The 23819-nt window shown below is 39.9% G+C and overlaps 1 protein-coding gene and 1 long non-coding RNA gene across 21 annotated transcripts in view; one reads left to right on the plus strand and one right to left on the minus strand.

Moving 5' to 3' along the window:
- CDC14B (cell division cycle 14B) overlaps window positions 1–23819 on the plus strand; it is a 102680-nt gene that overhangs the window by 29922 nt on the left and 48939 nt on the right. For 16 of the 20 annotated variants that reach the window (XR_005353939.1, XM_038526820.1, XM_038526824.1 and 13 more), the window contains 3 exons: window positions 15452–15542; window positions 16105–16180; window positions 18625–18717. Coding sequence is in view for 19 of the 20 variants with exons in the window: in XM_038526820.1 (XP_038382748.1) it covers window positions 15452–15542; window positions 16105–16180; window positions 18625–18717 (260 nt within the window). In the remaining variant the exon portion in view is untranslated. Of the gene's footprint in view, window positions 1–13845; window positions 14103–15451; window positions 15543–16104; window positions 16181–18624; window positions 18718–23819 lie in introns of those variants that run through there. The other 4 variants (XM_038526825.1, XM_038526838.1, XM_038526837.1 and 1 more) reach the window with 4 other exon arrangements.
- LOC102157082 lies at window positions 6126–13524 on the minus strand. Its single transcript, XR_005353942.1, has 3 exons — window positions 13376–13524; window positions 10667–10777; window positions 6126–8709 (listed from the first exon to the last, which is right to left on the minus strand). It is a non-coding gene; the product is annotated as an uncharacterized LOC102157082 (long non-coding RNA).

The following is a 23819-nucleotide window of genomic DNA, read 5'->3' on the forward strand; positions in this document are numbered from 1 at the left end:
CTATACAACAATCATTTACTAAGTATTCTTAGCAAGCAGGCATAAATCATGATATACCTTTTCCTATGGGCTTAGCTCCTGAATTTTTAGGTATTCTGAGCCCTGATTTTATGACTGGTTCACTTGAGTCAGATAGGACAATATTCCGGGTATAGGATTCTGTTAACCTTATAGTTGGCACCACTCAACCAGAAATTCTCACAGCTAGTAGCTGGACATGGGCCACTTTAGACATGTGGATCTTAGTCTTAAGGACTACCCCTAAATAAGAGTCACATTTTATTCTTATAAACTGTCTAAAATATTTTTTTTAAAGATTTGATTTATTTATTTTAGAGATAGCGCTAGCAAGGGGAGGAGGCAGAGGGAAGAGGGACCTACAGACTCCTGTGGTGAGCACAGAGAACCATGGAGATCTATCCCACAACCTCAAGATCATGTCCTGAGCTGAAACAAAGAGTTGGACACTTATGGAGCTACCTAGGTGCCCTGTTTGTCTAAAATATTTTATAGACAGATTATGCAATCTACATATATGGACAGCCATTCATTTCACCAATGAGAGCCCTTTCTAACAGCTGTGATTTTGATTAGCAAGCTACTGATTTTTACCAATAAAAACCACTTGGCATTCAGTATTTTAATTATAAATTCTCCAGATATACGGATAATAGAAAAGCTGTATCATCTCTGGAATGTGATTTTCCTGCTTTAAAGGTGTCCATCTTTGGGAGTGTGAGTTTCTGATTGGAGCAATTGCCCCCAGATTAACTGATTGTCCCACAGTGTAGCTTAAACCAAATTGTGTACATTTTGACCTTGTCTGTGCAGTTTGAAAGCAAATTTAACATTATTCCAGTGCCATTATAGAAGACAAGAAAAGAATTCATCTGTGTAATGCACCTTCTGATAAATTTCGTAAATACATTAGAAGTGTCATATAAGAGTAATTACACAACATTCAAAGACAAAACTAGTCTAGAACTATTTTGCTTTTTGTCGCATAGCCAGAGAACACATGAGACAGAGGGCTAAAGCTATTCCCCTTCACCTACTCCCTGTCCCCACTCCCAGTGATTTAAATTTCAAGACCAGAGAGAGAGCTGTCTTATCTTTGCCACCCCTTAGTGGTCCCCATAAAGTGCACAGAGAGTCAAACAGTTGTGAATCTCTAGCCCAAGGACAAAGGATAGACTAAGATAAAAAGAGGACGGTGAAAGGCAGCTGGCAGGAGTTATTAACTCTTTCTTCTAGTTAAGAGTGCTAGTTACTAATGCTTTATTTAAACTGATGTCGGCTCTGGGACAGCAGATCTTGTCATAGCTGAAAATAGCTGTTGTTTCATGGCACTTATTACCAGGGAATTAGGCCACACCGGTTGAGAGGAAGGTGATCTGGAAAGATGATGAAAGGTCCCTCCCCCGTCCCTTCCATACTCCCCAGAAGACTACATTTTCTTTTTTTTTTTTTAAAGATTTATTTATTTATTTATTTATTTATTTATTTATTTATTTATTTATTTATTTATTTATTTATGATAGAGAGAGAGGCAGAGACACAGGGCAGAGGGAGAAAATGGCTCTGCAGGAAGCCCAACGTGGGACTCGATCCCAGGACCCCAGGATCATACCCCGGGCCGAAGGCAGGCGCTAAACCGCTGAGCCACCCAGGGATCCCCAGTTGCTTTTTTTTTTAAATAACTTTTTAGATTTACAGAAACATTGCAAAGATAGTAACAGAGAGTTCCTTTATACTCTTTAGTAGTTTCTGTTTCCTTTAGTGTTACCCTCAGCATTTGTCACCTCAGGCTGCCAAAATAAATACACAGATTGGGTGGTTTAAACAAGAATGTATTTTCTTACAGTTTTGGATGTTGGAAGTTCCAAGATTAAGGTGCCACTAGGGTTGTTTTGGGTGAAGCCTCTCCTCCTGGCTTGGTATGACCTCAGGTGGCTTTTACTCTGTATGTGCACAGGGAGAAAAAAGATCTGGTATTTCTTCCACTTCTTTTTTTTTTTTTTTTTTTAATTTTTATTTATTTATGATAGTCACAGAGAGAGAGAGAGAGGCAGAGACACAGGCAGAGGGAGAAGCAGGCTCCATGCACCGGGAGCCCGACGTGGGATTCGATCCCAGGTCTCAAGGATCGTGCCCCGGGCCAAAGGCAGGCTCCAAACCGCTGCGCCACCCAGGGATCCCTCTTCCACTTCTTTTTCTTTCTTTCTTTCTTTCTTTCTTTCTTTCTTTCTTTCTTTCTTTCTTTCTTTCTTTCTTTCTTTCTTTCTTTCTTCTTTCTTTTCTTTCTTTTCTTTCTTTCTTTCCTTTCTTTTTTTTTTTAGATTTTTATTTGAGAGAGAGAGAGTTGGGAGAGGAGAGGGTGAGAGGGACAAGCAGACTCTGCACTGAGCACAGAACCCAACTCTGGGCTCAGTCTCACTACCCTGAGATCATGACCTGAGCTGAAACCAAGAGTCTGATGCTTAACTGATTGAGCCATCCAGGTGCCCCTCTTCTACTTCTTTTTTTTTTATTTTTTTCCTCTTCTACTTCTTATAAGGACATGAGTTTTATTGATCATCTCCTTAAAGACTCTATCCAGTATAGTCAGACCTGTTGGGGGTTAGGGCTTCAAGATACATCTTTTAGGGGGACACGGTTTAGTCACTATGTCATCCTGAATGAATTACTGTGGTGCAGTAAGACACCAACACTGGTATGTTGCTATTAAGTATACTCTAGACTTGATTCAGGTATCCACAGATTTTCCATTTTCTATTTCAGGATTCATTCTAGGATACATTGTTTTTGGTGTCATCCTCTTAGTCATCTAAGGTCGTGGACAATTTCCTTGACCGTTTTGGGGAATCCTGGCCAGGGATTTAGTAGAATGTTTTTAAGTTGTGTTTGATATTTTCTCATGACTAGACTGGGTTTTGGAAATGAATACCACAGTGAAGTGCCCTTCTTATCATATCGGGGGCACATGAAATCCATATGACATCACTGGTTATTCATGACCGCTTGGGTTGCAGTAGTGTTGGCCAGGTTTCTCCCCTATAAAGTTGCCATACTGTATTCTTTAGAAGCAAGTCACCAAGTTCAGCACACAGTCAAAGAGGGGAGAGGTTAAGCTCCACCTCTCAGAGGGATGTATCTACATATTTATTTAAAAGGATTTATTTATTTGAGGGGGGGAGAGAGAGAGCAAGAGCAGGGAGAGGGAGAAGCAGACTCCCTCGCCAGGCACAGAACCCGCCACAGGGCTTGGGTCCAGGATGCTGGGGTCATGACCCCACAGCCAAGGCAGATGCTTAACTGACTGAGCCACCCAGGCGCCCCCTACATATTTTATTTGGAATTCTTCTGTAGGGAAGGTTTGTCTCTTCTGCGTTTGTTTATTTAATCGCTTATGTCAGTATTTGTGCATATTTTATATGCAGGGTGATAATCCAATATTATATACTTATTTTGTTGAGAGTTTTTTCAGGTGGGCTGTAGTATTCTTCTGTCCCTCTACTCCATTTCTAAAAAATATTGTTAAGGTGTCTTTTTTAAATTTATCAAGTCCTTTCTCTTTATAGCTTTTGCATTTTGTGTTTTAGTTAAACACTTTTCTTACACATCTGAAGATAAGTATCAGGATAGGCTAGGTTATGTTGTGATTACAACTCCAAAAATCTTAGTGGAATGTAACAAGCAAAGGTATATTTTGTGTTCATGATACATAGCCATCACTGGTGAGGTAAAACCTGTTCTAAATCTCCTTGCTATTGTGACCCAGACTGGTGGACCACAGTTACTACATTATAACTTTTTATTGAGTATAACATAACTAAACTTATTTATTTTAATCATATATACATATTCATGTTACGTATACATATATATGTATATAGTAATACACAGAAATGTGCACAAAATGAACAACTTGATAGCTTGTGTACATCATGGGTAAATAACTGAACATGGACTGAGAAACAGAACATCACCACACCCTAGAGACTACCCCTTTGTGCCCTTTCCTAATCACTAACCCTTCCAAGGATAAACATCCTAATTTTTTATTGCCAAAGATTTGTCTGGTTTTAAAATCTATATAAATGGAATCATACTATATGTACTCTTTGATGTCTGACTCCTTTCAGTAAACAGTATGTTTGTGAGGGTCATCTGTGATAATTGTACATGGTCATAGTTCATTCATTCTTATTGCTATTTAATATGCCATTGTGAGCAAGTATCAGTGTTTCAGTCTTAGTATTTCTGAACATTGGTTTGTTTTCAGTTTTTGGTTTTGGTCATTATTTTCAAATGATTCTATGACCCTCTTTTTGGATATTTCTTAGTGAATGTATGTTTCTGTTATATATATCTAGAAGTGGAAGTACTAAATCATAAAATGTGTGGTGTTCATTTTTTATGGATACTGCCAGGTTTTTTTTAAAGAATTTATCCATTTTAGAGAGAGAGTGCGGGGGAGGGCAGAGGGAAAGAATTTCAAGGACACTCCCTGCAGAGTGTAGAGCCTGATGTGGGGCTCCATCTTAAAACCCTGAGATCTGACCTGAGTGGAAATAAAGACTTAGTTGCTTAATGACTGAGCCACCTAGGTGCCCCATCCTTCTTTTCTTTTTTTGTAAGATTTATTTGAGAGAAAGAGAGAGAGAGAGAGAGAATGCTGGTAAGAGGGAGAGGGAGGGGAAAGAATCCCAAGCAGACTCCCTACCAAGTGCAGAGCCTGAACATGGGACTCTATCCCCTATGACCCCATGACCACCACCAAGCTGAAACCAAGAGTTGTGGACACCCAACTGACTGAGCCACCCAGGTGCTCCTAGACACTGCCAGTTTTCTAAAATGGTTTGTATTTTTTTAAAAAGGTTTTGTTTATTTATTCATGAAAGACACACAGAGTGAGGCAGAGACATAGAGGGAGAAGCAGGCTCCATGCAGGGAGCCCAATGTGGGACTTGATCCCTGGGCCCTGAGATCATGCCCTGAGCTGAAGGCAGACACCTAAACGCTGAGCCACCCAGGGTCCCTAAAATGGTTTGTATTATGGCTATAATCTTGAATGCTTGGAATTTTATTTAACCATATTCCACAGATTTTAGTATGAATTCTTACATTAATTTTAAAGTACTTGTGTTGAATTCTGCATTAATTTCTCTATGTTGCAAGTTATTTAGAAATAGATTTTTTGTGTTATCCTTTCATCAAGAAGTTTCAAATATTATTGTATTCTGGTCATTGTATGGTCTGCATATATGGTTCTTCTTTCCAGAATTTCTTGTGATTTCCTTTTGAGCTTAATACATGATGACTTCAGTGTATATCCTATTTGAAAAGTTTATATTCTCTGTTGAAACAGTATTCTATATTTACTGATCAAACTTCTGATTTTTTGGAGGTATGTTATTTTATTTTATTTTTTGGAGGTATGTTAGTGTTTTATGATTATTTTTTGGAGGTATGTTAGTGTTTTAGGATTATGGATTTATTAATTTCTCCTATTTTCACTAGTTTTGCTTTATAGATTTTATATCTATTTTCATAAGATGTGATCATTGTAATCTCTTGGTAGGTTATATCTTTAATCATGAAACATGTTCATCTTTTTATTGCTTTTTGCTATGAATTCTACAAGCATACCACAGAGATGTTTGGAGGTATGTTTAGGTTCAGTTCCAGACCACTGCAACCCAGTGAATATCACAATAAAGCAAATCAAATGAACCTTTTGATTTCCTGTGCATATAAATGTTATGTTAGCACTATAGTCTAGTCTCTTAAATGTACAATATCATTACGTCTAAAAATCCCGATGTGCATACCTTTTTTTAAAAATATTTATTTATTTATGATAGAGAGAGAGAGAGAGAGAGGCAGAGACACAGGCAGAGGGAGAAGCAGGCTCTGTGCACCTGGAGCCCGACATGGGATTCAATCCTGGGTCTCCAGGATCGCGCCCTGGGCCAAAGGCAGGCTCCAAACCGCTGCGCCACCCAGGGATCCCTCGATGTGCATACCTTAATTAAAAAATACTTTATTGCTAAAAAATACTAACCATCATCTGAGATTTAAGTGACCCAAAATCTTTTTGATTGTGGAGAATCTTGCCTTAGTGAGGATGGCTGCTGACTGATGAGGGTGGTGGTTGTGAATGTTGGGTGGCTGGGGCAATTTCTTAAAATAGGACAACAATGAAGTTAATGAATGTTAATGAATGTTAATGATTCTTTCCATGAGTCATAAATGTTCTTAATGGCATCTATAAAGTGAATCCTTCCCAGAAGGTTTTTGACTTACCTTGTCCAAATCCATCAGAGGAACCACTATCTATGGCAGCTATAGTCTTATAAAATGCGTTTCTTAATGGATGTTTTGTTACCGGATGTGAACATGTTTATCTCCTTGTACATCTCCACCAGAGGTCTTGAGTGACCCAGAACATTGTCAATGAACAGTAATATTTTTTTTAAAGATTTTTATTTATTTATTCATGAGAGACAGAGAGAGAGGCAGAGACACAGACAGAGGGAGAAGCAGGCTCTTCACAGGGAGCCTGATGTGGGACTCGATCCCGTGACCGGGATCACGCCCTGAGCCAAAGACAGACACTCCCAGGTGTCCCAATGAGCAGTAATATTTTGAAAGGATCTTTTTTCTGAGCAGTTGGTTTCAAGAGTGGGCTTAAAATATTCAGTAAACCATACTGTAAACAGATGTGTTGCCATCCGGGCTCCATTGTTCCATTTGTAGAGCACAGAGTAGATTTAGTATATTTCTTAAGGGCCCTTGGATTTTCAGAAAGGTAAAGGAACAGTGGCTTCAACTGAAAATTACCAGCCATGTTAGCCCCTAAGAAGAGAGTCAGCCTGGCCTTTGAAGCCAGGCATTGGCTTTTTCACCAGCTATGAAAGTCCTAAATGACATCCTCCAGTTGAAGGCTATTTCATTTGCATTGAAAGTCTGTTGTTGAGTATAGCCATCTTCATGAATTACCTTAGTTAGATCTCCTGGATCACTTGCTGCTTCACCTTGGACTTGTATGTCATGGAGATGGCTTCTTTCTGTAAACCTTATAAAACAACCTCTGCTAGCTTCAGGAGTTTCTGCTGCAACCTCCCCTCATCTCTCTCAGCCTTCACAGAATTGGAGAGATAGGGCCTTGCTATGGCTTAGGTGTTGGTCTAAGGGAATGTTATGACTGGTGTGATCTTCTACGGAGTACCACACATACTTTCCCCAAATCCATAATAAGGCTGTCTCACTTTTATTGTCATTAATGTGTTCGGTGGAATAGTGCTTTATATTTTCTTCAAGAACTTTTTCTTTGCATTCACAGCTCTGTTGTTTGGTGCAAGAGGCCTAGATTTCAGCCTGCCTTAGCTTTTGACATGCCTTCCTCACTAAGCTTAGTAATTTCTACCTTTTGATTTAAAGTAAGGGATGTGTTATTCTTCCTTCCACTTGAACACTTAGAGGCCATTGTAGGGTTATTAATTGGCCTCATTTCAATATCGTTGTGTCTCAGGCAATAAGGAGGCCTGAGAGAGGTGAGGAGATGGCTAGTTGGTGGAGTAGACAATACACACATTTATTGACTAGGTTCACTGTCTTAGATGGATGTGGTTTGTGGCATCCCGAAACAATTACAGTAGTAACATCAAAGATCACAGATCACCATATCAAATAATAATGAAAATGTTTGAAATAATTGAATACCAAGTTGTGACACACACAAAGTGAGAAAATGCTGTTAGAAAAAATGGCACCAAGAGATTGCTTAAAGCAGCGTTGCCACAAAACTTCAATTTGCAAAAATCATAGTATCTGTCAAGTGCAGTAAAGCAAAGTGTAATAAGATAAGGTACTATATTCTATCCTTTCGTTTAAATTTTCTCTGTAAGGCTTTTAGTAGTCTTTAGTAAACATATATTTTTAAACTCAACTGGAAAATCTTAGAGATGAATTTAAGTAGTTTACATTTTATTATTAGTAGTAGTACATTTGGACTTACTTCTACCATCTCATTCTGTTTTCTGTTTGCCATGTTTTTCCTAGTTGTTTGGTGCCTTGATTACATTTTCTTAGCTTCATTGTCTCTGGCTCTAGTGATTTGGAAGGTGTGAAAACCTTTATAGTTCTTCTAATGGCTTCCCTTAAAAAAATTCACTTATAAAATATTTCAGAAATAATAGGTGAGTATGGAGATTAACGTAACCTTGGGGGAGGATGTTTGGATCTCTTTAGATAAGATTACTCTTTTCCTTACCTTAGTTCCAGACCAACTGATAGAGGAACACAGGAGTTAAACAGATAAAAAAATGTAGGCATTATTACTGATAAATTTGTGGGAGTTGATTTATATCTGTTTGCATTTAGGTCTGCAGGCAACTGGAGTTACTTATGTAAGCAGTCACTGGCACATCAGACAACCAACCACAGGGTAAATTCCAGATGGTGCATCTGCTGACTGATGGAGCCGTTATCATCCTGGATCTTTGCATGACTCTGTAGAATACAGCCTCTTTCACCCTCCTACTGATGATGGACATGTAGCACCGAGAAGAAATAAGCTTTTGTCGTAGTGAACTAAGTCATTAAGATTTCAGGGTTAGTTTTTGCCATAGCTTTTCCTGAACAATTAGCGCACTTCATCACAAGGCATAGCATAAACTAAAACCATCCTCATACTCATACGTCCTAAAAAGAAGAATCAGAAAAGGACAGTTTTGTTTCTTCTTTTGTGAATTTCTTACTCTCATCTTCTGCCCATTTATTTATTTGGGTGTTAGCTTTTTTCTCTTTCACTTATATTTGGTTGTAAATTTTAATACTAATCCCTTTTGGTTTTGTACCTGCCTTCTCCTAGTGTGAATTATCTTTTTAAATTTTATTTATGGGGTCTTGTATTGAAGGGACACATTAAATCTTAATGTGACCAAATTTCTTAAATTTTTGCTTTATAGTTGGTACCTTTTATGTCTTGTTTTTTAAAGAAACCCATCCCTTCACTGTTAAACTTTTCTATATTCTAAAACTTTTAAAGCTTTCTTTTTGTATCTAGGCTTGTAATCCACCCGAGATTTTTTTCTTTTTGGGGGACTGGTGGCATATGATGCGAGATCAGGATCCATCTTCTCCTACCATCCCTGGCAATATGCACATCCATTTATCCCCATACTGTGTATTGACTATTCTTACTTTTTCTAATGATCTGTAATTCCATCTCCACCATATGTGAAGTTTCCATGCATATGTGGCCTCTTACTGGGCCAATACTGCAGTACCTAAATTCAGTTTTCCTATTTGGTAGGGCAAGGACCTCCTTCCTTTTCATTTTCAAAGTGGTTTCAGGGATCCCTGGGTGGCCCAGCGGTTTAGCGCCTGCCTTTGGCCCAGGGCGCGATCCTGGAGACCCAGGATTGAATCCCATGTTGGGCTCCCGGTGCATGGAGCCTGCTTCTCCCTCTGCCCGTGTCTCTGCCCTCCCCTCCCCCTCTCTCTGTGACTATCATAAATAAATAAAAATTAAAAAAACAAACAAACAAACAAAAAAAACAAAGTGGTTTCAGTTCTTCTTGGCCCTGTGGTCTTTAGATTAATTTTAGGATCAGCTCAATTGAGATTTTAGTAAGAATTGCCTTTAGTTTGAGGGTAATCACCATCTTTGTGATAGTGAGTTTTTTCAATTATAAACCTGCTTTAACCTTTCCATAGGAGATGCACATGGTTTTTTAAATTATATTTCATAATTGGTTATTACAGGTATATACAATTGGTTTTTGTATGTTAACCATGTATACCTAGAAACTTTGCAAAAGTTTATTAGATTATTTAGTAGTTTGTCTACAGATTCTCTTGTATTTTGGGGGAAGATAATCATTGTCTATATATAAGGACAGTTGGTTCCTTTCCAATTCGTCTCTCTCATTTCTTTTTCTTATCTTGGCATCAGCCAGAACTTCCAGTTATTGTAATGATAGGAGTGATTGCTGTGCTAAAATCATATTGTTTTAATTATTCTTGCTTGATATTAGGACTGGGCTCTGAGTCAGGGATTTTAAAAATCTTAGGTTTCAGTCTAATAGTCTGTCCTAATTCTGCTACTTTACTACAGGTTTTGTGACCTTGCTTTTAGGTTAGGCACTTGGCCTCTTTAGGGTTAGGTTTCCTTTCCTGGAAGATACACTGTTGGTAGCAGTAGTGTATCTACCACATAGGTTGTAAAGAGCTTATTATTAATGCAGTATGTGACACTAAATTCTCTATGCTCGCTGTCATTATTTTCTTTATAAACATTTTTTTAAAATATTCATTTTTAGAGAGCATGAGCAGGAAAGAATGAGAGAGCATGAGCAGGGGGAGGGGGAGAAGCGAACAGGGAGCCCAGTGTGGCTCCATTCCAAGACCCTGGGATCATGACCCCAGCCAAAGGCTGATGGTTCACTGGCTGAGCCACCCAGATGCCCGTTTTCTTTTTTTAAATCAGTACTTTCATGAACATTTCTTCCCCTGCTCCCCTTGGTTACTCCTTCCCCTTAAAGTTGTGTAACTATCATAATACAGATGAGAGTTTGATGTCTGCTGGTCCTCTCTCAGGGACAATCAGTGTTTAGGTGGAGGCTGTTTCTTTTGTTTTGTTTTGTTTTGTTTTTACCTGTTCTCTTTTGTTGCGTAGGTATATGAATCCTCCTTTCTGCTTGTCTTGTAGGTGATCTCCCTTATGCTGTAGGAAAGCTGTTCATGTCTCTAGCTGCTCTGCCAGGATCTGTGAAGTGTCAGTACCAGCGGTAAATAGTAGGAAGAGAAATAGTAGGAAGTCCATAGTGTCTATGAGGTCCAAATAGAAATTGTCATCTTTTCTGTTAAAAAAGTGGTGTATATACCATATTATCAATGCCACCTGACTCCTCCATATACTTCTCACTTGGTTTAGAACATACCCCTCTGTTTGATTAATTATTCCCAAATATCTACAATTTTTTTTAAAGATTTTATTTATTCATGAGAGACACACAGAGAGAGGTAGAGACATAGGGAGAGGGAGAAGCAGGCTCCCTGTGGGGAGCCTGATGTGGGACTCATCCTACCTACAACTCAGGGATCATGACCTGAGCCAGAGGCAGATGCTCAATTGCTGAGCCACCCAGGCATCCCCAAATATCTACAGCTGTTATGCAGGAAAACGTTTTTTCATTTATTTAACATAGTTATTAAAGGAAGAAGTAGCAAACTGGAGGCTGAAAAGCCAAATCAAGAACGACAACTTTGGCACAAGGATATTGAATGTTTCTGTTAACATTTCCTTCATTTCTCAGAGAAGCAAGAGAGGCAGCATTATGTGACAGATATGTATAATGTATAGACAAGAAGGTTTATTACTTTAAAACTTTAGTTTTCTGTTTTTGACAACAGAGACATTAAATGGAAGATACATGGGTTTACAGTAGGTTTATAAGTTTAATCATGAACCTTTAAGCAAAACTTTATAAAGATCCCTGTTTCTAGCTCCAGGTTTTGAATAAATAGCTCTCATCGTAGCACTCTAGTCTCTGTAGCAGTTAATTACAATATTATTCTAACAATAGAATATTGAGAATATACTCTACAAGGACAATTGCATATCAAAAATCAGCGATTCTTTTTTTCTTCCCTGTAATATATAAAAACCTCTTCCCCACTTCCTTCTAGGTATTCCCGGTTTTATTTGGGTTTGTTAAAAGAAACTGGATTTCAAGATACACATAGGTACAAATCAAAAGAAGTTACTAAACTATTTCTCTTTTTTAAATGTGCGCAAAGTGCTATGCTCACAATATGCTTTGTATCATGATGAAGAGTTGGCTTTGGAAAAACATGGTCAGCCTGCACGTTCACTTTTCAAAAGCTTCTTAATTTTGGTACAAAACCTTAAGTTCTAAAAGGCATAAATCTCACTTGCCCTTTTGTGTTTCTGGACACCCAGTTTACCCCTATAAAAGGCATCCACTGCTCCAGTTTCTTGTATATCCTTCCAGAGATTTGCTATGCAGGGTTTCATACACAGTCACACAAATGTGTATATATGCTTTACATTCACTCAGATAAACAGTAGAAATGGTAGTATTTAAATAGTAGTCTATCTTGGCACTCTTTTTTAAGGATTTTATTTATTTACTTGAGAGAGCCCAGCCTGCTCACAGGTGCACAAGGCGGAGGGGGGTGGCGGGACAGAGGCATCCGCAGGCTCCCCACTGAGCAGGAAGCTGGTAATGTGACCCTGAGGTCTGAGCGAGCTCCTGACCTGAGCTGAATCAGACAGCCTCTTGCTCCGCTGAGCCACCCAAGTGCGCCCTACCTTGCCAGTCTTCAGTCTTGAAAATTTCTGCCAAGTTGCCCTTCCTTACCCTTCAGGGAAGTTGTCCCAGTTTATATTCGTACCCACAGGAAACGTGAGAGAAAGTGCCTGTTTCTCCACAGACTCACCAACACAATGTCTTATCAAATTCTTTTGATTTTTGCCAGTCTGAAGGTAAACTAGTATCTTGTAGTTTCAGTTTGTATTTTTTTTTTTATTTTGAAGTTCAGTATCAACTTGAGATGAATTTAAAAATATTTTTCCAGGGGCCCCTGGGTGGCTCAAGGGGTAAGCATCTGCCAGGTCATGGTCTCAGGGTCCTGGGATAGAGCCCCGAATCTGTCCCGTCCCCTTGATCAGCAAGAGCCTGCTTCTTCTGCCTTTGCCTCTCCTCTCAGCTCATGTTCTCTTTCTCTCTTGCAAAGAAAGAACTATTAAAAAAATTTTTTTTCCCATTGTGTCTCTTATTTGCCATGAAGACCATTTTAAAAATGTGCATTAATAGTCGATTTTCTTATGGCTTTTATATTTTGTTTCATTGAGAAAGGCCAAGTTGAAGAGTACAGAAATAATTCATTGTTTTGTCTTTCCCATTTAAAATCTTTGATCCATCAGGAAATTTTAGAATAAGGTTAGGAGGTATGCAGGCTTACTTCTGATAAAAAGATGCATATACTGTGATATAATGTGCATGTTGTATGGAGACTATAAGTGATTTGGGGGAAAGAGTTGTTACTGTATTGCCTTTCTCTGTAAGGGAGAGTCATTGCAAGTTTTTTGATGGATAAAGAAAGCAACACTTTTCCGTAGGGCAAATGTAAAACACCCACGGCCTCAGCACCAGTATATATAACAAAATCGGGACATTAAGTTTTTTCACTTGAGATTAACACAGTAACATAGACTTAGACAATACTTTAAATAGATGCCTAGTATTGTGTCCGAATTGTTGTTTTTCACCCATTCCAATGCTTTTCTGAGGCGAAATGTAAGGCTTTAGAGGAACGCCTGGCCTGTTTGTAGGTTTACCTTTGCGTCCTGAACGGTTTTCGGGAGCCGATTTGAGACGGGACGGCGCTCCCCGAGCCTGCGCCCGGGGGTCTGCACCCGGAGGCCCGAGCTGCTGAGCCGAGCTGCTGGGCTGCGGACGGCGTCCAGGCCTAGCACCCGACTCCGACTCCTCCCCCCGCCCCGCCCCGCCCCCGCCTGTCCCGTCCGGGCCGTGGTGCCCCCTGGCGGCCGCGGAGCGCGTGGCTGCGGGAGGTCCCCGCGCCCCCCCGCGCCCCCCGCGCCCCAGGCAGGCCCTCGCCCAGTCCCTCTCCGCTGAGAGTCCCCTTAATGGCGGCCGGAGCCACTTGCTGACGAGGCTGCAGCCGGACCTCGAGACCAGAGCGGCGGGGCCCCACGGCGGCCAAGGCTCAGCCCCGGCCGGGCCCCGCGCCCCCGCCCCGCCCCGCCCCGCCCCCGCCCCGTGCCCTCCGCCCTCCGTGTGGTGCGGTCCGGTCCGAGAGGATCCGAGGCGCGGGGCGGGCAGGCCCCGAGGAGGGCCGGGGCTGTCGCTGGGCGCCGCCCTTCCAACTTTGTTTGCTTCACTCCGGGGGTGCGGTCGCGGCTGCGCCTCCCCTCCCGGCGGGCGGTCCCGGGTCGACGCCCGGGCCTTACCTCCGCCCCGCCTTCCCGCCTTCCCGATGCCGCCGAGGCAGAGTCATGAGCCGGGAGGGCGCGGGGATCCCGCTGGTGGTGGAGGTGATCAGAGGTGAGTGCTGGGGCCCGGGGGCGCGACACCCGCACTCCCGCGTTTGGGGGGCGGCTTCGGGGTCTCGGCTCTGCCGGGGACGCGGCGCGGGGGCGGGGCGGGCGGGGCGGGGCGGGGCGAGGAGGCTGCGGCTGCCGCCCTGGGCCCCCCGCCCACCCACCCACCCACCGTGGGCCGCCGGTGCCGCCCTCCCAGGACCCCGCCCCGGGGAACCCTCTCGGACGGGCGGGGGGCACCCGGTTGTGCTCCTCCCTGGCTGCCACAGAACTGGCCTCTGCTCCGCTGGGGTCGGATCCCAGGTCACTCTGTGCGCGGGGACCAAGGGTCATTCGTGGTGGGGAAGAAATAAGCTCCGTCAGCTGCTGGAGTGTCTGGTTGCAAGACGTTTCAGTTGAGAAGTTTGCAAGGAAATAAAGACAGCGACGCTGAGAGTTGAATTGCAGACAAAAATTGTGTAAATTACCATTTGGGGGAAGGATGCCAGCTGGCATTCTTTGTTCTTTACTATGTTGAAGGCTGCCCTTGACTTTGCTACAATCCGAGTGTGAGTGCTCTACTAACACACGTATGACCGCCAGTAGGTACTACAGGTGGGTGCCTGCTCCACCTAGGATCTCCAGGCAGCACCTTGGGGTGAGGTGGGGGAAGGGTGCAGCCTCAGAGCACTCTTGCTAAACTCCACGGAGCCCAGCTGCGTTTACGCAACACAAGTCCATCTCTCACTCCTCTTGGAGACACCTCTCATTGCTTAGTTCCTAATGGTAATTTGTCTAATTGTAGAAATCACACACACAAAAATAGTGATTCTGAATCAAGAAGTGGGGATCCCTAAGAACAGTTGAATAAACATATGGTTTGTTTCATTTGTGTTCTATAGCCATAAACATTAACTTTACAGCGATTTTGATAGCGTTCTTTAGCTTCTGTTTTAAAAAGCAGAATTTCTTACTGAAGACTTCTTAGGATGACTTGAAAACCTAGCAAAACATACCGCGAGTAATCTAGGTTGATGCCGAACTACCAAATGCATGCTGCCCTTTGCTGAAATTCCTTAGCCCAGGGGAACTAGACTTTTGTAATGAGAGGTTCCTCTAGAAGTTTAGCCATGTTGCTATGTGAAAAATTACTTATTGTTATTGACATTTCTGGTTAAAAACAATTTCTCCTTTAAAAATGTTGCTTATGTTACCTACCAAGATAGCACAACATTTTGAAATTACCCATTGGCACCCTTTAATTTAAAATTTAAAATTTAAAAATTGACTTAATCTGAAAAGAGTTGCATCATGATATGTGAAACGTTTTTTTAATAACCTGAAGGAAGGAACATTGCAATTTTTCCATTGCAGATCGCCTTTGTTTTGCCATTCTCTACAGCAGACCAAAGAGTTCATCAAATGTACATTATTTCAGCATAGATAATGAACTTGAATATGAGAAGTAAGTATTGCTTTTTAAAAGATTGTTACTAACTTTTTTTATTTTGAAGAATCTAAAGGTATGTTTGTAAATAGAATAGCCTTGGAAAATTGAAAATTTGTTGATGGATAATTGCAGAATGCTTTTTTTCTTGGTAGTATAACCCTTGGTAATAAAGTACATCCTTAGGGAAAATATCAAAATGAAGGAACTTCCTAAATTTGACAACTTGTATTTGAAATCCTAACAGATTAAAGTATAATGAGATATAAACTAGTATATTAATAAGTAAGATGTGGTGTTTTTACCATTGGAAAAACAGCTTCTTCATTCAGATGTTATTGAGGCTAGACTTCAGCATTGTAGCACTTGTCGTATTTTTTTTTTGTCATATTTTTTAATAGGAGTTATTTACCAGAATAGCACTAGTTTGCCACTAGTAGGGCAGTATCATTAAGTTGTATGACCAATGACAATTTGGTGTATGCTTTCTTGTCTTAGTTGGATCTTGTAGTTCCAAAAAGACATTTATATTTAGAGGATCTAGAATGTATATGTATGTTTTTGTTTTTCATTTTTAAAGCTTCTACGCAGATTTTGGACCACTCAATCTGGCAATGGTTTACAGATATTGTTGCAAGATAAATAAGAAATTAAAGGTAAAATCTTTTTTACTTAAGATTTGACTTAGGTAATCATTGTTAGCTTGATTCTGATGAGGGAAAATAAAGGAAAATATACCTCTATTTTTTTTTTTATTAAAAAACCAATAACACATAAAACACCTTATTTCTCACTACAGTGGTGTTTGGGACATACATGTGATTTTTGTTATATATAGTCATAGTATTTATGTTTGTTTTCCACAGTTTTGACTGAGTGGTTTAAGATTGATTGGGTCATTTGGTTCTGATTTGGATTGATGATGCTCAGATACTTGAAAAGCCAAAGTAGAAATTGGTTAATGAAATAAAACCTCTTGCTGCCTGATCTAATTGGGACTGAACCCTTGCTTTGGTCATTGTTCTTTCTGCTTCACTTGGACAGAGTGCTAGCAAATTAATAAAAGATACTGGCTCATCTCACTTCCATTCTTTTTTTTAAAGATTTTATTTATTTATTTGGGAGAGAATTATGAACCCGCGCTCGAGTAGGAGACAAAGACAGAGGAAGGGGGGGAGAGGGGGGGAAAGAAGGGGGAAAGAAGGGGCAGCGGGAGCACGCACAACATGGGGCTCAATCCCAGAATCCTCACCCCAGCCGAAGGCAAACACTTAACCAACTGAGCCATCCAGGTGCCCCAACTTCCATTCTATCTTTAATCTGTCATGGTATTGTACTACTCGTGACTTTTCACCCCATCTTCCCCTCACCTTCCCCTCACCAGGGAAGCAGGGGCAAACTGTTTTTTTAAGACCATGTATGAGAGTTGCAAAAGTGTATTTCTATTAGTTTGAACTTAGACACCATTCTTCTATCTTAAAAACTTGTAAGTTATGGTGACATCAATAAAAAGTGTTTATGTGTTCCTAGCAATTCCAAACTTGTCACTGTAAATTCTCAAATAGAAAAATCTGGAAACAACATTACCCAATTGATTACCTACCATACTAATAATACACAGAAGAAATAATATTTATTTTCAATTAAAAATTAAATCATATTAAAAATTTATGAGTAAGGCAAATTTTTTCCCCTTGAGCCTCAAACCTAAAATTCCCGATTATAAACGTTAGAAGCACTTGTCAAAGGAGTTACTGATCTGCAGAATGGAAGTAGTAGGATTGCCTTTTCTTTTTTGTATTCCATGTTTGCCCTACAGATTTGTGTAGAGATGGAGACTCTTCTTTCTGGACTTTATTTTTCTCTTGAATAAGAGTATAAGCATTTATAGCCTTGTATATTTATGTCCACACCCTCCTCCTCTTTTCTGGTTGCTAATGGCAGATCTTTTGTTCATACAGGGCTGGGAAGCTAAAAAGACCCCCTCCCCCAACTTGTGTTTCTTTGCTTTAATTTTGAAAGACTTTATCACCCCTATACTCCACGTTTTATCCTTTGACTGAAACAAGAATGTACTGGTATATTGGTCTTTTTTTTTTTTTTTTTTTTAAACTTTCTATAATTTAGCAAAACAACTTCCAGGGTGTTGACCACCCAGCCTGATGAAATACTACTGCCTGTTTAATTAGTGACAAAAGTGTACTGAGAGTTTGAATTAAAGTTGTCTTGTACTTGTGTTACTCTGTTGGCTGGTTGGGTTTGGGTTTTGTTTGTTAAAATCAACTTGATTTCTTACACTGTGTAAACAACTAAAGGAAAATATGTACACGTTCATCATTAAATCACAGAAGCCAAGAAATACGTGCTTTTTGAACTGAATATATCCTTTTCCTTATGCCTACCTGAATCTGTTTCTGCTCACGTTAGTGAAATACAGGTGAGGAGGTGCTAACTAATCATATGCTTTTTTGGTTTTTTAATTCCATATCCTTTTTATTTAACTTTTTATTGAAGTACAATGTATGTAACAGCAATAGGTACAGATCTTGAGTGCACAACTCAGTGAATTTTCACAAAGTGAATATAGGTTACCATCCTGGTCATCAAATCAAGAACAGAACATTAACAATGCCACACAAGAGCCCACTTATGCTGTTGTCTTTGCTCCACCCTCACCCTGTCCTCCTACCCCATTCATCATCTTGATTTCTAACAGAATGAATTATTTTTGCCTGTTTTAATATACCCTTTTAATTATAAAGGTTTGGGGAATGTACTTAAGAACAAAAACAGAAAAAGCCTCCCCTATCACTGCTGTTTCCAGCATCTTATGTATTCTTTCAGAGCTTATGCTCCAAGCATATATCTCTTCATGTCCCCTCCCTAACCCCTTAACTGTACTTTCATCCCAGTCCAAGAACATGTCTTTTTTGGGAAGGTACATGGTATTTTGGGGTATCAAAGTCAATCATTTTCAAGATCTTGCTAAGATGAATGCTTTCACATTGTAAGGTTTGGAATTTATCTTCATCACAAAATGAAGTTTTAGAAGACTCAAAATTAAAAGAGAGAATACTAACAGCTGTTTATCTTTATATAGTCCATCACAATGATGAGGAAGAAAATTATTCATTTTACTGGCTCTGATCAGAGAAAACAAGCAAATGCTGCTTTCCTTATTGGATGTTATATGGTGAGTATTTAATGGATTTCCTAACATATTGCATAGTGAACATGCATCCAATGGTGCTACTTCAAAGCAATTGAAATTTTGAAATTACTTTTTCTAAGATAGTATCTTGATTTCTTTCCAGAAGGAACGTGTTTTGCTTTTAAAGATTTGACCAACAGGGAAGCCTGTGCATTTTGGGGGGATGAGGTGTATGGGAGATTTCTGTACTTTTTACTCCGTTTGCTGTTCTGAACCTAAAACTGCTCTTTAAAAAGTCTATTTTCTAAGAAATTGACCAACTCCCAGGAAGACCTTTGTATATGTTATGGCACTTAAGGTTAGAAAAAACAGCCCCCAAAGCTTTGTTTTATAAACCCATGATCATTTAGTGAGGTTGTGAAAGTAGAACCAGGACCAGTAAATTTTTTTCTAGAGAAACATCAAAGTGCAGCACATGAGGTAAGGGTGCTTTATAATTTGAATATAAGCGATTTTTTTCCTAACTAAGATGTGACTCTTAGGTCTATTCTTACAGATTCTTTCCATTTTCATCAAAACATCTAGCATGAAGATATGGCGAGTCCGTGTTACAGGAAAAAGGGTACATGCTACATAGGCTACACAGGACATCAAGAGGTCTAGTTGAATCATTGGAAAATATGCTTTGGAATAGCCAATATTTATACAAGAGTCATAAACTTCATTTATTTTAAGCATCACGAAAGATCTTTGTTTCTTTAGAGTCACATTTTATTACTGCCTAGTACTTTCATCTATGGAATACCTTAGCAACAATTTTTCCAGAGTAGGCTGAGAGCTCGTCCAGAATAGTGCCCCTTATCTGTTTGTTGGTGTGGAACCTGGCTGCCCTATTGATGGAAGAAGAATAGCTAGTGGATGTGTCTTCTACTCCCACCCACCATTAGGGGATTGTTTTTGAAATTCTTTAGATAAGTTATTTTTCTTCCCCAACTTGCTACTTGCCTCTGTCATGCTTTCCTTCCTTTGAAAATTATTTTCTGGTATATAGTTTAATGATTTGGAATATATAGTGATTAAACCAGAGGTTTTGGTAATAGCTGAAATTGCACCTAAGCATTTACTAATTTCCTTTTCTGTGTTTAAGGTAAATCATTAACAAAGGTAATTAGGGCCTTTTTGCTTTTATTTTCCTCTTCGAGTGCTTACAGAAGTAGTTGATAGAAATATTTCTGGTCTTTAAAAAAAAAAAAAGGGCAGCTCTGGTGGCGCAGCGGTTTAGCGCCGCTGGCAGCCTGGGGTGTGATCCTGGAGACCCGGAATCGAGTCCCACATCGGGCTCCCTGCATGGAGCCTGCTTCTCCCTCCGCCTGTGTCTCTGCCTCTCTCTTCGCTCTCTCTGAATGAATGAATAAATAAATCTTTAAAAAAAAAAAAGAAAAAAAAGAAATCTTTCTGGGATACTTCTAAGTTTTCTTATCATCTCTGAATGTGTGAAACACAGGTTTGTAGATTAGGCCTACTAAAATTTGACTTCTTAAGCGTACCCAGATGTGGTGCTTTTGTTTGTGTTTTTCCCATCTCTCCTGCTCTGTATTGTGCTTAGGAATAATTCTTAGGGGGAAAAAAGCCTAGACTAGTTCTTAAGAAAAAGAGTATGGAGAGGTGGCTCTTTGAATAACTGGGGCATGTGGTCCCATTACTTAGCCCATCAATGAGAAGAGGACCTCATGGATTAGAATCAATCATGACTCATGACAGCTTTACAGAAAAAGGGATGCAGCCAGAATTCTTGGGGTTTGTAAAATATTAAAGGGAACCCTGGAGAAATGGCCCTTAGTGTGACAGTGAAAATATTTACCCATCCAGGAGAAAATAGAGGAAGACACTCCGTTTAAGAGAACGTGCTCCTGAGTAGAACACACACAGCTCTGCTTGCACTGCTCTTGGCTCAGTCATTCATCCCTGGTCCATGACCTGTTCCCAAGATGGGGCATGGGGAGAAGGCTACAGGGAGCCAGACATGGGGACATCAGTGAAGAACCCTCAGAGGGTTGTTGCAAGCATGGTGGGAAACAAGGATTTTGTTAAAAACGGTGCTTAATAATTTTATAAATAAGAAATCTCTTTTTAAAAATCTTGTTGCTGTTGGAAAAAAACAATGACCCTTTGGCATATTTACTGAAAATTTGTTGTCATATTTGTTCTAAGTTTGCTGTTGGTCTTTTGACTTTGTTTATGTTTGCATTTTGGCATGTAAAAGTTTATTTTTCTATATTTAACATATTTAGAGTTAGAAATCCTTTCGGGATTTTACACTCTCAGATTGGCACTGATTTGATTGGTTAAGAAAGTGCCAGGTAAGTAATTTGGACATTCACTTGAGTTCATTCCTCTGCTTAGTTAAGAAACCAGCTTGGCAGGAGGATTACAGCTCTTGGCTGTAGCAAAAGTCTTTGCAGCCATGACTGGCTGGCTAAAGTAGGGGCTTGGAGTTGAAATGATGGTAGGTGGGAAGACAGGAGAAAACTTCCAAGAAAAGGAAATTTATTTATTTTTAAAGATTTTGTTTCTTTATTAGATAGTGTGTGAAAGAGAGCACGAGCGGGGAATTGTAGGGGAGAGGGAGAAGCAGGCTCCCTGCTGAGCAGGGACCCCCCTCCCCCCCCCGACTCTGGGCTGGATCCCAGGACCCTGGGATCATGACCTGAGCCAAAGGCAAGATGGCTTAGCTAACTGAGCCACCCAGAGGCCCTGAGAAAGGAAACTGGTCAGTAGCAGAGGAGTGTCAAGATATAATATAGATATCTCAAAACATTAAATATCAAAGTAAGTAAGTGAAAATTTGATCTGGTTGAAGTCTGTTGAATCCTCTGATCAAAGTTTTTAGAAAGAGTGAGAGTTCCCTAAAATTGATCTGCAGCCTTCATAACCATGTTTTGGGGTTGTTGAGGAATTTGGAGATAGTAGTGATTTTTAGTGATTAACGTGGAAGATGGTGTGGTAATGTTAGAACAAAAAATCTGGAGGAAGAACTGTCAGTAAGAAAGTATTCCCAGTAAGCTGACTCTCTATCCATCTTTTTACACTCTGGGCCTCTGAAACGAATGTCTTCTTCATCTTCATGTATTCCAAAGGACCTAATACGGAGTGTGGAGCAGGCTTGTTTTTTTTTTTTTGTTTGTTTTGTTTGTTTTGTCTTAAAAGCAGAGGAGGGGATCCCTGGGTGGCGCAGCGGTTTGGCGCCTGCCTTTGGCCCAGGGCGCGATCCTGGAGACCCGGGATCGAATCCCATATCAGGCTCCCGGTGCATGGAGCCTGCTTCTCCCTCTGCCTGTGTCTTTGCCTCTCTCTCTCTCTGTGACTATCATAAGTAAATAAATAAAAATTAAAAAAAAAAAAAAGAGGAGGTTAGGTTTTGCAAATACTCAAAATACTCAACTATTAAAACAGGATTGATACGCTCATGCTTTGTTAGTCCCTTTTTTCAGTTGGTCACGTGCCACCTGTGGCAGAAGAAGTGAGATTATTAGCTTAACTATTCATTTGTCTTTGTGTATTTCCAAGTACTGCATGTTATGTGGCCTGGTAAATGGTTTTACCAACTATCTGGAATGGTAGGAGCTTTGGTAAGAAATTGTGGTGAAGGTAAAATTCTTTTATATAGTTGAAGAATAAAAAAGATAACTGAATTTTTCTTCTTACAGAAAGATAAATATCACATCATTTTATGAAGTCATCAGTTTACCCTGTTGTGATAATTCAGTGGTTATTATCTAGCCAGATTTTGGGGGTGGTGGCATTTAAGCTGTCATTTGAAGGAAAGGTGAATTTTTAAAAAAAGATTATATGTATTTATTTGAGGGGGAGGGAGAGGGAGAAGCAGGCTCCCCGCTGAGCAGGGAGCCCAATGTGGGGCTCAATGTGAGGCTCGATCCCAGGACCCTGGGATTATGATCTGAGCCGAAGGCAGATAGATGTTTAACAGACTGAGCCACCCAGGTGCCCCTGAAGTAAAGGTGAAATTTTAAGTGGAAAAGCAAGTGCCCTTCAAAACAAATTCATGATAGTGAAGAGAGTATTCTGAAAGTAAAAGTTTGAAACTTTGTTTTGTCATTTTGTTGTGAAAAATGTCATGTACATTTATACCTTTGAAAATTTAGAAAATTTTCCTTAAAAAGAAACCTTTTATATTTATATAAGTAGGATATGTGTATATGTGTGTGTACTATAACCATATGTTTTATGTTCACCAGTATAGTTTTATCACCTGTTTTTTTCAGTCAGTGGTCTGTCCTTCCACTTTAGTACATACTCCATCATCTCTGTACCTGGATTATATTCATATTTCCTCCATTGATCTAAAATGTCCAGAGCAATATGTAATCCAGGACCGTGTATTGTGTGTGACTATTGTGCCCTTAATCTCTCTCACACATGCATGGTCCCTTTTTGCTAACACTGATTTATGAGACCAGGCCTCTTATGGACTGTTCCACCTTTTGAATTTCTCTGTTTTTTTATCTTGTGGTATTTTTTAACTTGTTTCTCCATTCTCTGTATGTCTTGTGAACCGGAAGTTAAATCTATAGCCTCATGCATCAATAGTATATGTTGCATCATATCTGAAAACAAATGATACCTAAGTTACCGTTATGGATGCTAAAAATGACCACTGGATTTGGTGCTTTCAAATTCCTTTAATGTATGGTTTTCTCCTTTATAACTTAGTGGGTTCTGTATGGTATCATTTTGGAACAATTTGTATGTTCAATACCCTGTCAATCATGAATCGAGTGTTTTATTTTTTTTTAAAGGTTTTATTTATTTATTCATGAGAGACACAGAGAGAGAGAGAGGCAGAGACATAGGCAAAGAGAGAAGCAGGCTTCCGGGACTCCAGGATCACACCCTGAGCTGAAGGCAGGTGCTTAACCACTGAGCCACCCAGGCAGCCCAATATTTAGTATTTTAAACAACAGTTTATAGTACTTGCCTCAATCATTAATTATATTTGAGTTTCAGTAAAACCATAATTTCTAATTATTTTATTCATCCTTCATTTATTAGCTGACTTTCTTTTATGGGAATTGAACTTCCCCTCTTCCAGCCGAGGCTCTGGTTATCCTGAAACCAATTTCCTA

The sequence above is a fragment of the Canis lupus genome, chromosome 1, assembly GCF_011100685.1.
Source record: "Canis lupus familiaris isolate Mischka breed German Shepherd chromosome 1, alternate assembly UU_Cfam_GSD_1.0, whole genome shotgun sequence".
NCBI classification, from domain to species: domain Eukaryota; kingdom Metazoa; phylum Chordata; class Mammalia; order Carnivora; family Canidae; genus Canis; species Canis lupus.